General features: G+C 36.6%; 1 protein-coding gene across 1 annotated transcript in view; it reads right to left on the reverse strand.

Moving 5' to 3' along the window:
* CEP350 (centrosomal protein 350) overlaps positions 1 to 17,865 on the reverse strand; it is a 140,126-nt gene that overhangs the window by 15,810 nt on the left and 106,451 nt on the right. Inside the window, exons 31-36 of the mRNA XM_060132229.1 lie at positions 16,274 to 16,434; positions 13,298 to 13,434; positions 10,239 to 10,321; positions 7,222 to 9,224; positions 5,954 to 6,361; positions 5,707 to 5,853 (exon numbers count right to left, since the gene is read on the reverse strand). Coding sequence (XP_059988212.1) covers positions 5,707 to 5,853; positions 5,954 to 6,361; positions 7,222 to 9,224; positions 10,239 to 10,321; positions 13,298 to 13,434; positions 16,274 to 16,434 — 2,939 coding nt within the window. The remainder of the gene's footprint in view (positions 1 to 5,706; positions 5,854 to 5,953; positions 6,362 to 7,221; positions 9,225 to 10,238; positions 10,322 to 13,297; positions 13,435 to 16,273; positions 16,435 to 17,865) is intronic.

The following is a 17,865-nucleotide window of genomic DNA, read 5'->3' on the forward strand; positions in this document are numbered from 1 at the left end:
GCCAGAGATTTCTGTGCATTAATTTTGTATCTGCTACTTTACCATATTCATTGATTAGCTCTAGTAGGTTTCTGGTAGCATCTTTAGGATTCTCTATGTATAGCATCATGTCATCTGCAAACAGTGACAGCTTCACTTCTGCTTTTCCGATTTGGATTCCTTTTATTTCCTTTTCTTCTCTGATTGCTGTGGCTAAAACTTCCGAAACTATGTTGAATAAGAGTGGTGAGAGTGGGCAACCTTGTCTTGCTCCTGATCTTAGTGGAAATGCTTTCAGTTTTTCACCATTGAGGACGATGTTGGCTGTGGGTTTGTCATATATGGCCTTTATTATGTTGAGGAAAGTTCCCTCTATGCCTACTTTCTGGAGGGTTTTTATCATAAATGGGTGTTGAATTTTGTCAAAAGCTTTCTCTGCATCTATTGAGATGACCATATGGTTTTTCTCCTTCAATTTGTTAATATGGTGTATCACACTGATTGATTTGCGTATATTGAAGAATCCTTGCATTCCTGGAATAAACCCCACTTGATCATGGTGTATGATCCTTTTAATGTGCTGCTGGATTCTGTTTGCTAGTATTCTGTAGAGGATTTTTGCATCTATGTTCATCAGTGATATTGGCCTGTAGTTTTCTTTCTTTGTGACATCCTTATCTGGTTTTGGTATCAAGGTGATGGTGGCCTTGTAGAATGAGTTTGGGAATGTTCCTCCCTCTGCTATATTTTGGAAGAGTTTGAGAAGGATAGGTGATAGCTCTTCTCTAAATGTTTGATAGAATTCGCCTGTGAAGCCATCTGGTCCTGGGCTTTTGTTTGTTGGAAGATTTTTAATCACAGTTTCAATTTCAGTGCTTGTGATTGGTCTGTTCATATTTTTTATTTCTTCCTGATTCAGCCTTGGCACGTTGTGCATTTCTAACAATTTGTCCATTTCTTCCAGGTTGTCCATTTTATTGGCATAGAGTTGCTTGTAGTAATCCCTCATGATCTTTTGTATTTCTGCAGTGTCAGCTGTTACTTCTCCTTTTTCATTTCTAATTCTATTGAGTCTTCTCCCTTTTCTTGATGAGTCTGGCTAATGGTTTATCAATTTTGTTTATCTTCTCAAAGAACCAGCTTTTAGTTTTATTGATCTTTGCTATCGTTTCCTTCATTTCTTTTTCATTTATTTCTGATCTGACCTTTATGATTTCTTTCCTTCTGCTAACTTTGGGGGTTTTTTGTTCTTTTTTCTCTAATTGCTTTGGGTGTAAGGTTAGGTTGTTTATTTGAGATGTTTCTTGTTTCTTGAGGTAGGATTGTATTTCTATAAACTTCCCTCTTAGAACTGCTTTTGCTACATCCCATAGGTTTTGGGTCATCATGTATCCATTGTCATTTGTTTCTATGTATTTTTTGATTTCCTCTTTGATTTCTTCAGTGATCACTTCGTTATTAAGTAGTGTATTGCTTAGCCTCCACGTGTTTGTATTTTTTACAGGTCTTTTCCTGTAATTGGTATCTAGTCTCACAGCATTGTGGTCGGAAAAGATACTTGATACAATTTCAATTTTCTTAAATTTACCAAGGCTTGATTTGTGACCCAAGATATGATCTATCCTGGAGAATGTTCCATGAGCACTTGAGAAAAATGTGTATTCTGTTGTTTTTGGATGGAATGTCCTATAAATGTCAATTAAGTCCATCTTGTTTAATGTATCATTTAAAGCTTGTGTTTCCTTATTTATTTTCATTTTGGATGATCTGTCCATTGGTGAAAGTGGGGTGTTAAAGTCCCCTACTATGAGTGTGTTACTGTGAATTTCCTCTTTTATGGCTATTAGTATTTGCCTTATGTATTGAGGTGCTCCTATGTTGGGTGCATACATATTTACAATTGTTATATCTTCTTCTTGGATCGATCCCTTGATCATTATGTAGTGTCCTTCTTTGTCTCTTCTAATAGTCTTTATTTTAAAGTCTATTTTGTCTGATATGAGAATTGCTACTCCCGCTTCCTTTTGGTTTCCATTTGCATGGAATATCTTTCTCCATCCCCTCATTTTCAGTCTGTATGTGTCCCTAGGTCTGAAGTGGGTCTCTTGTAGACAGCATATATAGGGGTCTTGTTTTTGTATCCATTCAGCCACTTTGTGTTTTTAGGTGGGAGCATTTAATCCATTTACATTTAAGGTAATTATCGATATGTATGTTCCTATTCCCATTTTCTTAATTGTTTTGGGTTTGTTATTGTAGATTTTTTCCTTCTCTTGTGTTTCTTGTCTAGAGAAGATCCTTTAGCATTTGTTGTAAAGCTGGTTTGGTGGTGCTGAACTCTCTCAGCTTTTGCTTGTCTGTAAAGGTTTTAATTTCTCCATCAAATCTGAGTGAGATCCTTGCTGGGTAGAGTAATTTTGGGTGTAGGTTTTTCTCCTTCATCACTTTAAATATGTCCTGCCAGTCCTTTCTAGCTTGCAGAGTTTCTGCTGAAAGATCAGCTGTTAACCTTATGGGAATTCCCTCGTGTGTTATTTGTTGTTTTTCTGTTGGTGCTTTTAATATGTTTTCTTTGTATTTAATTTTTGACAGTTTGATTAATATGTGTCTTGGCGTATTTCTCCTTGGATTTATCCTGTATGGGACTCTATGTGCTTCCTGGACTTGATTAACTATTTCCTTTCCCATATTAGGGAAGTTTTCAACTATAATCTCTTCAAATATTTTCTCAGTCTCTTTCTTTTTCTCTTCTTCTTCTGGAACCCCTATAATTCGAATGTTGGTGCATTTAATGTTGTCCCAGAGGTCTCTGAGACTGTCCTCAGCTCTTTTCATTCTTTTTTATGTATTCTGCTCTGCAGTAGTTATTTCCACTATTTTATCTTCCAGGTCACTTATCCATACTTCTGCCTCAGTTATTCTGCTATTGATCCCTTCTAGAGTATTTTTAATTTCATTTATTGTGTTGTACATCGTTGCTTGTTTCATCTTTAGTTCTTCTAGGTCCTTGTTAAATGTTTCTTGCATTTTGTCTATTCTATTTCCAAGATTTTGGATCATCTTTACTATCATTATTCTGAATTCTTTTTCAGGTAGACTGCCTATTTCCTCTTCATTTGTTGGGTCTGGTGGGTTTTTATCTTGCTCTTTCATCTGCTGTGTGTTTTCCTGTTTTCTCATTTTGCTTATCTTACTGTGTTTGGGATCTCCTTTGTGCAGGGTTCATAGTTCCCGTTGTTTTTGGTGTCTGTCCCCAGTGGCTAAAGTTAGTTCAGTGGGTTGTGTAGGCTTCCTGGTAGAGGGGACTAGTGCCTGTGTTTTGGTGGATGAGGCTGGATCTTGTCTTTCTGGTGGGCAGGTCCACGTCTGGTGGTGTGTTTCGGGGTGTCTGTGGACTTATTATGATTTTAGGCAGCCTCTCTGCTAATGGGTGGGGTTGTGTTCCTGTCTTGCTAGTTTTTTGGCATAGGGTGTCCAGCACTGTGGCTTGCTGGTCGTTGAGTGAAGCTGGGTGTTGGTGTTGAGATGGAGATCTCTGGGAGATTTTCGCCGTCTGATATTACATGGAGCTGGGAGGTGTCTTGTGGACCAGTGTCCTGAAGTTGGCTCTCCCACCTCAGTGGCACAGCACTGACTCCTGGCTGCAGCACCAAGAGCCTTCATCCACACGGCTTAGAATAAAGGGGAGAAAAAGTAGAAAGAAAGAAAGAAAGAGGATAAAATAAAATAAAGTAAGGTAAAATAAAATAAGGTTATTAAAATAAAAAAATAATTATTAAGAAAAAAATGTTTTTTTAAAAAGTAAAACAAAAAAACGGACGGATAGAACCCTAGGACAAATGGTGAAAGCAAAGCTATACAGACAAAATCTCACACAGAAGTATACACATACACACTCACAAAAAGAGGAAAAGGGGAAAAAATAAACCTTGCTCTCAAAGTCCACCTCCTCAATTTGGGATGATTCGTTGTCTATTCAGGTATTCCACAGATGCAGGGTACATCAAGTTGATTATGGAGATTTAATCTGCTGCTACTGAGGCTGCTGGGAGAGATTTCCCTTTCTCTTCTTTGTTCTCAGAGCTCCCGGGGTTCAGCTTTGGATTTGGCCCCGCCTCTGCGTGTAGGTCACTGGAGGGTGTCTGTTCTTCGCTCAGGACGGGGTTAAAGGAGCTGCTGATTTGGGGGCTCTGGCTCACTCAGGCCGGCGGGAGGGAGAGGTACGGAGTGCTGGGCGAGCCTGTGGCAGCAGAGGCCAGCGTGACGTTGCACCAGCCTGAGGCGCGCCGTGCGTTCTCCCAGGGAAGTTGTCCCTGGATCCCAGGACCCTGGCAGTGGCGGGCTGCACAGGCTCCCCGGAAGTGGGGTGTGGACAGTGACCTGTGCTCGCACACAGGCTTCTTGGTGGTGGCAGCAGCAGCCTTAGCGTCTCATGCCCGTCTCTGTGGTCTGCGCTGTTATCCGCGGCTTGCGCCCGTCTCTGGAGCTCCTTTAAGCAGTGCTCTTAATCCCCTCTCCTTGTGCACCAGGAAACAAAGAGGGAAGAAGAAGTCTCTTGCGTCTTCGGCAGGTCCAGACTTTTCCCCGGACTCCCTCCCAGCTAGCCGTGGTGCACTAGCTCCTTCAGGCTGTGTTCACGCCGCCAGTCCTCTCCCTGCGCTCCGACCGAAGCCCGAGCCTCAGCTCCCAGCCCCGCCTGCCCCTGCTTGAGCTGAAAAGCCTCTCGGGCTGGTCGGCACCGATCCTCTGTGCGGGAATCTCTCCGCTTTGCCCTCCGCACCCCTGTGGCTGCGCTCTCCTCCTCGGCGCCAAAGCTCCCCCCTATCCGCCACCCGCAGTCTCCGCCCGCGAAGCGCTTTCCTAGTGTGTGGAAACCTTTCTTCCTTCACAGCTCCCTCCCACTGGTGCAGGTCCCGTCCCTATTCTTTTTTCTCTGTTTATTCTTTTTTCTTTTGCCGTACCCAGGTATGTGGGGAGTTTCTTGCCTTTTGGAAGGTCTGAGGTCTTCTGCCAGCGTTCAGTAGGTGTTCTGTAGGAGTTGTTCCACATGTAGATGTATTTCTGATGTATCTGTGGGGAGGAACGTGATCTCCACATCTTACTCTTCCGCCATCTTTCCCCCTCTCTCCACCAATGTGATTTTAAAGTTGGTTTGCTGAGAGTCCTTGTAGCTTAATCTTTTCTTAAGGGCACTTAATCTTTTCAGGGGCTTCTCAGACAACAAGCAATACTTTTTGTATATCACATTACTCTCCCACATATTTCAAAACTACGTAACCAATCTGAAACCTCCAAAATCAAAGATGGAAAGTTAACATCTACGTGTCTAGGGTTGGCATGTTTGATATATGACATGTTTTCATGTACTTTTAGAATATTATATCTCTAAGTCATTAAAAACTCACCTAAAACTCCTATGAATTGCAATAATTTATCTCCCTGAATATTTGCTGATTTTTTTTCTTAAATATTATAATATATATATATATATTTGTTCTGCAAAAAGTTGAGGATTTGGGATTCCCTCTTACCCTCATCCCTCTACTGCTCATGGACTGAACGAATCAACAAATATTTACTGAATACCTACTATGGGACAGGCCTTGAGGACAGAATGGTGAATAATATAAAAGATAATAATAATAATACTTGCTTTTACGACATTTACAGATCTGTACAAATGAAGAGCAAATCAAGAAAGGAGATACTCTACACTTTTCAGTTTACCTTGATTTCATCAAGGTTATTTGGATTTTTCACTCGTCGGAAATAACTAGAGTTGATTCTACATGGCTTCATCCAGACAGGCTGATTCAAGTTGGGATCCTCGGCAAATATTTCTTCAAAAATCTCTTTTGTTAAATCAAAAACCGCCTTGATAGAGAAAAATAAACAAATTAAAATGGCTAAGAATCCAAATTTCAGACAACAGAGAGAAGTTTAAAAATTAGAATTATCCTTCCATGTTACATACCTGTTTGTACACCCTTTTACTAGTGCTTTCTATATCTAGACCCTTACTGGCACAGCCAAGCAGTTTTGTAGGAATACTGATGCTGTGAAGATCATGACCTAATTCTTTCCAATTCCAAAGTTCTTCTGCTGCATTGTGTACAAGAATTTCTACTTCCTCCGCAGTATGTGGGACTGCCAATAATGTTTCACATGGCTTTTGTAGAGCTCCCTTAGGTTCTGCCATTAGAGGTACAATTGTTTCTTCTGCCTTATTCTTTTGTACCTTGTGAGAAGAGCTCAAACCAAAGTCTTCATCAAACCAGTCTTGATCATCTCCTAACACGCTCAGGAACTCCCGGCTAATCTCAAGTTCAGCAAGTCTCTTAGCAAGCTCTTCCTGCCCACTGGCACCGAATACTGGACTCTCCTACAGAAATGGAACCATTCAAACAGAGCACCATTTAGTAACCTCAGATCACTTAACAAGTTTGGGCTTTTTTTTTAAAGACAAAGCAAATATATTATTTGTATATTCACTATTTCTCTGTAAATAAGCAAGACAGAAACGATATGGTGGCTACTAATGAACAATTTAAGAAAAAACTATCCTGTTTCCTGTAATTCTGCTCACATAAGCCTTACAACTGATTTTAATAAAATGTTTATTGATCATTTTTTCCTTTTTGTATCATCATTATTCTGTTTCTGAAGAACTGTTTTGCTTCTGAGATATGGAAATGAGATATAAAATTCTCACCTTTGGTGATTATCTAGCTCAAGTTACTCAAATTCATTACTGCTGTTCAATTGTCCATGGGCAACCTAAATAAGTTGATGGTCTGAGTATATGTCATAATGGATACATTTCAGTTTTACCAGAGTCAACATCACAAGTGGTAATTTCTGCAAGGCAACTATGACTGAGTAGATATGTGAACAAATAATTTCATAGCCAAAAAAGAACTGGGTTGAGAACCAATGGAAATCTCCATGGAATAAATTTATTCAGTGAATCCAGAAAGAAATCTAATCTGCGGACAGTATACAGGGGTTTTCAACCCAGCATAAACCTGCCAGTGTTTATGACAACTCTATAGTGACCACTCATGACATAATAGAGGACAATTATACTTCAGACAGAAAAACAGCTACATGGCCTTTACAAACTACTGAAGTGATCTTTGTTTAACAAATAACACATCACCAAAAAACCTATCAGGAGCTACAGAATTAAAATGTACTATAAAGGCAAGGTTAATTGACATTTTCTCTAGACAAAATACTTACAGGTCTAGGACACATATCTGGTGAGGAAATCTCTTCTTTCTCATCTTCCAATTCAGACCTTAAGAAGCAACCTGGAACACTTGGTGACTGTTCCTCAAGATTCTGGGATAGGCCTTGGGGTGGTACTTTCTTTTGATCATCAACAAGAAGCTCTTGATTGCTAAGCTGGATTTTCTCATTCCTAGCTTTTTTGATTTGTTGTAGTTGATTGACTGTGTCCTTCACAAAGACTTTTAGTAAACTATCTGTCAGTAAGCTGACTGTTTCTAGTTGTTCCTTTGACTTTTTTTCCTCACTTGGTGGTGACCTCAGCTGGGCTTCCAATTGGTTCTTTTCTCTTGCTAAAAGGTCCAGAAGTGGGGTAGAAAGCTTTTCTGAAACTTCTGGATATAGGTTCTCTTCCTTTTCGGTAAACTGCTGTTGCTTCCCTAATTCTTCAGAAAAGGTATTACCTAAAGCATTGTCTTCTACAGCAGTGGAAACCTTTTCCGTGGCACCAGAAACAAGGTCTTTGTTTTCCTTTGAAGAAATCAGTGAATCCACTAAATTCTGCTGGTGAATATGGGCTTCAAGTACTCCAGAAATGTCCTGTATATTGTCTGTTTCTATTTTAAGGCTTCTATCAACTGAGGCTTCTGTGTCATGCATACTAGGTTGAGATTCCTTATAAAAACACTCAATCGCATCCTTTTCTCTGTCAAACTTGGGACCCTCTGTATCTTTTTGTTCTTGATTATAGTATTGATATTGTTCATCTGAATAAGAGTCTTCATCTTCATTTATGTCTACATAGTCATCAAAGTTTTCTGAAATGTGAGATATTTTTTGAGGAGGAGCAAAAATCCCATGCTTCTCTTTGCACACAAAGTATACAATGCCATCATATGTTCCACTGTTATTTCCTTCAGGTTTATCCAACTCCACTCCAGCCCAAAATCCTTTAGCAAAACTAGTCACACCTTTGAATCGAAGAGTTCCTGGCTGAACATTGCCAATCAACACCCTATCACCGATGTGGAAATCAAGTAACTCATCTGCAAGAGAAGCTGAAGCTAAGGAAGGGGATTCAGTAAGTCTCTGTTCATGCTCTACATCACTGCGCTCCTTACTTTTCATAAGCTCAGTGGGGGACTTGAGTTCTAATAGCCTTTCAGAATGGACACTGCTATGAATAGAAAGGCTTTTCTCACTGAGGCACTCACTGATTTCATCATCACTACCAAAGCTAGTGGCTCTACTTCTAGAGATCCTTGTTGCCTGTGACTTCTCTCTGCAAGACTGAGAGTCTTTCCTGAGTGACAACAAAGATGTCACCTCAAAGTCATCTTTGTACAATTCAACTGAAATGTCTTTCTTGAAAGAAGATACTTCAAAATCTTCAGGGTATGATATCTCTTTACATGCAAAAAGATGTTCTGACCAAGATGAGTCTCTGCCCTTTATATTCTTTTGTACGTGAGTGTCTTTTTCTGCTTGGATGTTTGCACTATGACCCATATCTTGATCTGACTGTCTCTCTTCTGACTCTTTTTTATGAAGATTTTCAATGGCTAATCTAACTAAGTCTTTCTGAACACTTATAGAATCTAAAGAAAGATCTTTCCTTGAAAGAATTTCAGATGAATCTCCCTGTTCCAGGTCTAGTTTCAGGAAGACATCAGGCTTCCTAGATTGTTTAGAATAGGCATCTTCAATTGCACTCTCCTCCAATTTTGCATATTCTACTTCATGTATTTCTGATTTTTGACTAGATTCTTTTTCAACCTTGGCATCTGACACATCAAGAATTCTATTAGAGGCAGTTAATTCTTTGAGAAGAGGTAATGAAGGGACATTTTCTAGAGAATCTCCAGAGTCTGCTCTGGTTCTCCTTGATGATCTGAGAATTGGAGAAGAAGTCTGAAAGTGCTCTTCTGTTCGACTGTCCAATTCAATCATTCTCTTTGCATATGCAGATAAAGAGCTTTCTGACACTGATCTCTCAGAACCTGCCAATGCAGCATCTTAAAGGGAAAAAAAAGATCATATCAAAATTATCTAATTCAATTTCTGGAACCAAAGTTTAAATAAAAGCTAAATATTGGTGAGAAAAAGCTCTGGTCAATAAATAGGACCTGTTTTACAGGTTACAGTATAAGGTTAAGTTTTTCCTTTAAGAGAATATACTGTACCAACAATAAACAGAACATTTAAAAAATGACTGAAAATTTAAAGTTTGGTATAATTTTTTAAGTGTTGTCAACTTACAAAGTAAAGAAAAATGGATCGAAATTTATGGAAATGTTAATCCTCAAATCATGCAAAAACAGAATTGTATGATGGATATTACATATATTCTTCGAAAACAAAAGCAATGAAGGAAGGACAAATGCAGGGACTTCAACTAACCTCTTGAATGTAAAAAAGGAAAAAAAATCAATTATTTCTGCAACTATAGCACTTTAAGAGCTAAAATTGCAAAATAAGAAGAAAATAAGGTTTGATGAACTAACAAACCACGAATTACAAGTTTTAAATTCAAATCTCTGTTTTGTCATTGTTACTAGGTAGGCTTTTTCATGTCTCAGTTTTATTTCCTCATTGAATTACATTTTATTTTCAATAGTTCTTATCTTTCTTTGGATTAAATTGAAAAAAAATGTATGTAACTACTTACACTGAGAAACAGCATAGGCTGAAAATATATATAATCAGATACAAAATCTGATTAAGGGAGAATTTAGATAATGACGATACACTCACAGCCATTTTGGATTAATGTCTTTATGCCTCAGTTTTCATCAGTTATTGGGACAATAAAGACTGATTCACATAACTTAGGCATAACCAACAAATCACTTTAAAATAGTAACTTAAAATAACTTAAAATAAAAGTAAAAGTAACTTAAAATATTAAATAATCTATTATCTTTAAGAAATTCACTTTTTAACCAAAAAGCTGCAGAGGTGGAATTTTGTAACTTGTATAATCTTTAGTCTATGTAGATACTATGTGATTATTTTTTCTAGTTACATACCAACATGTTCAGCAATAGACTCCAGGGATCCTCTGGAACGTTCTGACTCTGTCAGTGATTTCCAATTCTTTGCTGTTTCAGATCTAAAGTAGAAAAATTAATAAACAGAAATAAATGTATTGCTGATACTGTAATAACTGGTAACAAAAAGCAGTCAATTCTTAGACAACTGCTTCTTTTTTCTTCTTCGCAGGAAGTATTCCAACCTTTGCCACTTCCACCATGTCTATTTGTGGCCTTCATCACACTCAGTAGATGATCTTGCCTCTTTTAATGAGAGAAACAGAGGCCATCAGCATGACCCTTCTTATCTTCAACCTTTTTACCTACAAATTTATCTATATTCACAGCCATCCCAACTGCCTTTCCTCCTGTCTGCAAGGAAGAAAAAGGTGTATCTCTCACACTTGTTCAAACTTCTTTCTGCCCCAAATCCCATACATTTCCACAGCCTCACTGATGATACTCTTCAACTGTCCATTCTTTTTCCTACAATCTTTAGTCCTTCAATCTGGTGACTTTTTTCCCCTCAGCTTATATGCATGCCTCAAGCCTCAAAAAAATCCCACCCCCCCCCGATCTTTTTTTTCCCTTGTTTTTTAAAGTTTTTATTTTATATTGGACTGTAGTTGACTTACAATGTTGTGTTAGTTTCAGGTATACAGCAAAGTGATTCAGTTATACATATATCTATTCTTTTTAAAATTCTTTTCCCATTTAGGTTGTTAAAGAATACTGAGCAGACTTTTCCCCCTCAATTCTTTATTCCTCCACCTGGTGCTACTGTCCTCTTTCATGCTTTAAGTTGACATTCACAATCTTCATTTTCTTGCTTTCTTTTTATTTGCTAAGTCATAATATTTGGCTTCTACTCCTACTTCTTTATAACCCCCTTAAATGTTGCTATTTTATCATATTTAGTACTTGGCTCCCTTTTATTCTCTCTGAATTTGCAGACCTTTTTCACCCAAATGTTCACCCAAATGTTGTTATATTTATAGCTTCAACCACCATCTATATGCTGATCACCCCAAATTAAAAAGCTAACATCTTTCCTGGATAATTCCACTTAGATGAACTACAGGTACCTCAAAATTAACATTTTAAAACCAAAATCATAAGACTCCCACCAAAGAACACCTAATTTTCCATTAGGTTAGTGGAACTTTGACCCAACAAACTACTATTTAAGAGAAACACGGGAGTCATCCAGCTTTTTCCTGCTTCCCTATCTAGCACTTTAATTTGTAAAGTATACTTCTTAAAAATTCCTAAAATCGACCTCCTATTCTCTATTCTTATTACAGTGCATTATCTGAGGGCTGGCTTAGACTACTGTTATCCCTGCTTCTAAACTTACCCCTTTCTATCTTTCCTTCATATTGTAGTCAGAAAGATTTCTCTAAACAGAAATCTGATTCTACCATTCTCTGGTTAATAAAACTATAAAACCATTCAATGGATTGTAGAAATTAAAATAGAACTTATGTATAATGTAATATAAAGGAAAAATGTATAAGTAACAAAATTACACACAAAATCTAAGCATAAAAAATCCTAGATGGGGCTTCCCTGGTGGCGCAGTAGTTGAGAGTTCGCCTGCTGATGCAGGGGACACGGGTTCATGCCCCAGTCTGGGAAGATCCCACATGCCGCGGAGCGGCTAGGCCCGTGAGCCATGGCCGCTGAGCCTGTGCGTCCGGAGCCTGTGCTCCGCAACGGGAGAGGCCACAACAGTGAGAGGTCCGCGTAACGCAAAAAAAAAAAAAAAAAAAATCCTAGATGGAAATATATCTAATTGTTGACATTTGTTGTTTTGGGATAGTTAGGTATGATACGATTTAAACTTTTATCTTTTTACCACTTCCCTCAATATTCTAGTAGCAATAATAATAACAACTAATACATAGTGCTAATTGTGTGCTAGGCCCTGTTCTATGTTAAGTCTTTTAACTCTCATAACAAGTTTATTACTCAGGTGTTGGTATAGGGATCTAAATCCCTATTACAAAATTGAAACACAGACAGGTTAAATAACTTGCCCCAAATTAAAAAGCTAGCTGGTACTGGAGTCAGGATTCAAACCCAGGTAATGCTAAATTAATTGTAATGAGCCTCTATAACATTTGTAAAAAACATTTCTAAAATATTTCTAAAAAATATCCTAAAATATGCTTTAAAAAAAAATTTAACAGCGTCACATCTTCTAAAAAAGTAAATTAGAAACTACTAAGAATGCGTGAGTACAAGGTTATCACAATTTGTTTTTTATTTTTCCAGTCTCTTCTCCTAACTCCAGCTACATCCTATGATGTTCAGCTTCCATGATATGCCAAGCTCTCTGTTGCTTCTGGTCACTCATGAGTGCCCTTCTCTCTGAAATATCCCCTATTTCTCAGTCCCACTTACCTATATAACCTCTACTCACTCAAAATTTAGTTTAAATATTACTACCTGACTTTCTTATATACCATATTATATATTCTAATAGTGCTACTTTGTATCTTCTGTATTTGTATTCACTGATTGCATAATATTCTATCCCTGGAAAGAACCATCATTTACTGGGCTATTCACCAGTTCTGGACATAAAGGCTGCTTCCAGTGTTTATGTTATAATATAAAAGATGTTATTATAAACATATTCATGTAAATAGATATTTTTGATAGCCCATATTTTCTCAAGCTAGATTTTCAGAAGTGGAATTACTGAGTCAAAAGTTACAGATTGTTTTTGACTTTTGAAACATTGCCAAATTGTTTTCCAAAACAACTATACCAACCTACAATGCTATAATAGCAATGCTGGAGAGTACTATTTTTACAGCTCCCATCAGATTTCAGGATTCAAAATATATTTTAAAATCTGTATCTTATTATAAATTCTATTTGTGATTATATCATAAATAACAAATTTACTTTAGTGAAACTGAAAATATAAACCAATATTTTCACTTCTACAATTTCACAGTTACCTAAAAGATAGCTTCTACTTAAAACCTTTCCTTATTCCTTTCTCAAACAAGGCAGAATATAGGTTAGTTATCAAAAATTTCTACCTGTGTAGTGGAAGGGGCTTGATCTTGGGTTTTTCAGAAGCTGAGGAGAGCGTTTTAATCTGAGGCTTGGCTGTTGGTGATGTTTCCAAATCTCGGCTAAGCTCGGCTTCAGTTTTCTTAATGAATTCATCATATGACTAAGTTTAGAAAAATCAAAGGAGTCACTACACAGAATTTTTTAAACTATCTTAAATTATAAAATAGTATATTTTATGGTAAAATATTCAAACCGTAAAAAAGATATAAAATTCTTTCTCCCTGCATCAGTATTATTTCCCAGAGTTCTAAAATCAGTTACTTGTATAGCCTTCTTGAAATAGTCTATGTATAAGCAAGCTGTATAATTGTAATACTAATATCAATTAGGAAATGACAGTCTCAGTCTACAGAAGTTTAATACTTTTGAAGCAATAGTTCAGGCCATGCCACATTAAAAAACTTCTTTAGCTAATTATATAATTATTCTTTAAAGGATGCCTTAATACATTCCTCGTATTTTTAAGAAGTTTAGCCTTTACACTAAGTTTCAATGGCAGTAAGCTTCTTAAGGGGTGAGCACTTCAGGAATACAAATTTCAAGGAGAGAGAAGGGAGTGGTTGGGAGTATGATAATATAGAATTGCAAAAATATTTCTTAGTCATTAGCCATTCTGTAAACAAAACTTCACTAATTTATAATTCTAACTCGAATGAAATCTAAGGGAAGCCCTCCTTCTATTAGAAAAACCTCCTCAGTTTTCTAGCCTAAAATTAATCCCTACTTTTACTTCTCTCACATTTAAGACCACAGCTGTTTTGCTCAACACGATATGTCCAGTACCTATTCACAGTGTCTGGCTCAAAGAAGGCTGAGTGAATGAGCAGATGGATGTTTGTCAACTGCTGCAGTTCCCTAAAACTTAGGCTAAAATCACTATTTTTATAACTATCACCGTCTATGTTACCTTCCTCTGAACTGTCAATGTTTTGATAAACATTGGTATTAAACATATACTACAGCTAGATGATTTGGCTAGCTAGGTATACATAAGGACAATGATTTCTCAGATCTGAAAGCTATACTTATATGAGTGTAGTTCATTTATTAAATATGTGATCAAATAAAATCCAAAAGGTTTTTTTCATATGAACTGCTATGTATTATATATTTCTCTATCATATACTATAATTGTAAAATCTAAATACAGAACTTTCTTTTGCCTTTATTTAAACCGTTTAATAGCATGTTGAATGAGATGGATCTTTTGTATCCTTCTCTAGATATCCTTCCGGGTGACATACCTATTAATGAACTTTTTGGGCAATGCCATTCAATCTAACAGTATTTCATTTAGCTTTCAATGGCTCCACATGACCTATAGCAGTACTTTTAAATCCTGGGCCCCACCCTAGACCAATTAAATCAAAATCTCTGGAAGTGAGCCTGGATATTTGTATTTTTCAAAAAAGCTCCTCAGTTAATTCTAATGTATAGTCAGGTTGAACGCTACAGACCTATACAGGATGAAGTCCAAACTTATCAGTCTGGTTTCTAAGGCCCTGAACATGATCTTTATTTTTAAATTTTGTTCCTCACTACTTTCCAACATGAACTTCTCAGCATGGCCACTGAATCTTAACCATTTTTTCTTACTTCTAAACATATGTGCAAGTTACAATTCCCATTCCCATCTCTGTATTGTGTGCCTGTGTAAACGTCTATCTTCTCCAGATCTGTTAGCAGGTCTATTTTCTATGTGGAAGATAATGTAGTGTAACAGCAGGACCACAGAATTTGGAATTCGAGCTAGATTAAAATCCTAGTTTTAACACATGTGAGCTGTGTGTCTCTGGATATCATTAATCTCACTAAAACTTAGTTTCCTCATCTGTAAAAGAGGGATAGTAATATCTACACCTTGTTACTTTGAGGATAAAATGAAAAATACGTGTAAAGTAATTAGCTGAGTTTCCAGCACATAAATATGCACCTGATTAATTAATGTAGGAGGACACATGTTTGGTGTTACCACACAAGGATGATTAAAAGAACAGAAATTCTGGCTAAGCATAACAAAGAGCTTTCTAACACTTAGAGCACCTCGAGTCCAACCGATGAAACCAACTGCCTTGAAAATCTGAAATTTGCTGTTACTGGAAGTGTCTGGATAGAAGCTGAATGATCAGGTCAGGCCATGAGAAGGGATTCTTATGATGAGCAGGAAGTTCAGACCGGTTCTATAACGAATGTGGTGTTTAGGAACACTAGGCTGGCAGAATGCATGTAAGCTATAGGGAAGCGACCAGAGGCAGGGACATTTAAGAGGCTATGTAGACAACAGAGGCAAGAGGACATAAGGGCCCCAAATAGCTTGATGGCAGTAGGAATGGAAAGGGACAAGCAAGAAGATTTATGAAAAAAGTACCAATGGGATCTGGTGACTGAATGGATGGGAGAAAACAGAATGAGGAAGACATAAAAACTAGGTTTCCAGACGGGGGTAGGATCAGGGAAGGTTGCTAGAGTTAAGGAAAGTCAAGTTTAGAGTTATTATTTAGGAGCCATTCAAACAGTACAAAGAGTCGTACTAGTAAGTCATGTGGCATGAAACACCACTCCGCTTTAAAAAAAAAAAAAAGGCAGTAACAGTTCCAATAGCTAGGATTATTTATCTAATGGTTCTTTGCTTTAGAGGACACGGATATCAATTTTTCTTTCATAGGCCTAATCTTTCTTCTTTAGAAAAAAACTTATTTTAATACTTTTACTATTTACTTTAATACCTGATATTATAATATTTAACATTTTAATTTAATATTTAATTTAATCTTTCAAGCAAGAGTTTGTTCAGATTTTTTTTTAAAGTTAGGTTAAAATGTGGTACAAAATTAATATTGAAAAATTCTAATCCATACTTTATTAACAACACTAAAAACATTTCAGGGTTCACATTTATATTAGCCTTGAAATTAAACCCCTTTCTTCTTATTTCTAACCTCCAATTGTTTGATTAGACTGGCTTCTTGGGCTTTCAGTCTTTCCTTTTGCCTTTTTTTCTGTTCCTTCTTCAGTTGGTCCACAACTGATTTTCTTTTCCGCAGCTCATCCTTCAGGGCTCTGATCCTACCTTCAATGTCACTCTGGTCAGATGTAGTTTCTAAAAGAGATACAGAATCTTTTTATTTAACTTAAAAATAAAGTTAACTCAGTAACTATTAATAAAAAGCACCAATGTAAAGTCAATCTAACATTTAAAATTTGAGCTTCAGAAAAAAATTATTAGTGATTTGCATCCTTTCTTTTCCCCTAAATCTCTATGGGGAGGGTGGGTGTCTTCCTATCTGTTTTCACTTTCTAATTGCACTATTTGAAACTGCAAATAAATCTCAAAGTACCCTGTTCTTGATAAGATAAGCAGCTGGAAGTTGAAAAACTTTTGGTTAGTAAACTTTGGACATTCTGCAAGGATTTAGTTCCTGGTGACAAGACAGCTATATTTAACTGTAATTCCTCTTGGTTATTAATAGTAGTTTGATAGTTTTTAAGTCATATTAAAATCAAAGTGGAATTTTAACATTTTAAATTGATTGTGAGTCATCAGCTGATGTCTTAACATCACATAAAAGGAGAGAGAAAAATTATAAAGAAATATACTCTGCAGTAAGCTTTCTTTGGAAGTTCTTAAAATATTTAAAATAACTGAAATGAAACTAGTTAAATCTTTTCTTCCCAACAATTCAGACACATATATACACATAAAGTAGATGTCCAGTCATAGCAAAATCATGAAAAAGACATTTCATTGTAAGTGTCATGCATATCTTATAAAAATAAGTATCATTTAAAAACACTGTTTATTTCACTACACATGGAAATTACATAGAAAAAAAAAAAAGACTGTTCCTCACACCTTCTCCCTGAATCACACAATGGTGTCATTTAATGAGTGAGACATTTAATAGTCTTATAAGAGAAATACTATTGCATACAAATCTGAAGACTCAGATGTACATTACGACATTATATCATAAACAATCAGGTTTTTTCAAGCACTTCAGATTAAACTGCATAGAACTAGTCACAGAATTTATTTTAAAAAGATAATAGTCTTTTTTTGCAATGTGATCTAAATATCTGGATTACAAATAATGACATCTAAGTTCCTGCCACTTTTATGTCCTAACTTAAGGTATACTAGGAAGTTATATCCATCTTATACCAGTAGTCGCATCAGACTGAGCCCTTAGCATGGGCAAAGTTTACTACTTAGTGATCAACACTCATAAAATGAAGTAACAATAAAGGCCATTTTCAACTCAGGATCTATTACTAGTAATCGGTAAGGTGTCTGACACTTACCAATTTCTAGAATTGATGTGAAAATTAAATAAGGTATATAAAGCATGGAGCACAGTACCTGGACTACTATTACAGCTCAGTAAATAGTGGTAGTATTAGCACACATAAAACAAACATTTTTATGTGGCCATATTTTATGTAACATATTTTTTGGTTTAAAACTAAAAAAGGTTGTAGAGATGAGATATCAACTGAATATCCTGCTCATGCTTTCTTTTAATTTCTGAAG

Source organism: Lagenorhynchus albirostris, chromosome 2 (assembly GCF_949774975.1).
Source record: "Lagenorhynchus albirostris chromosome 2, mLagAlb1.1, whole genome shotgun sequence".
Taxonomy (NCBI): domain Eukaryota; kingdom Metazoa; phylum Chordata; class Mammalia; order Artiodactyla; family Delphinidae; genus Lagenorhynchus; species Lagenorhynchus albirostris.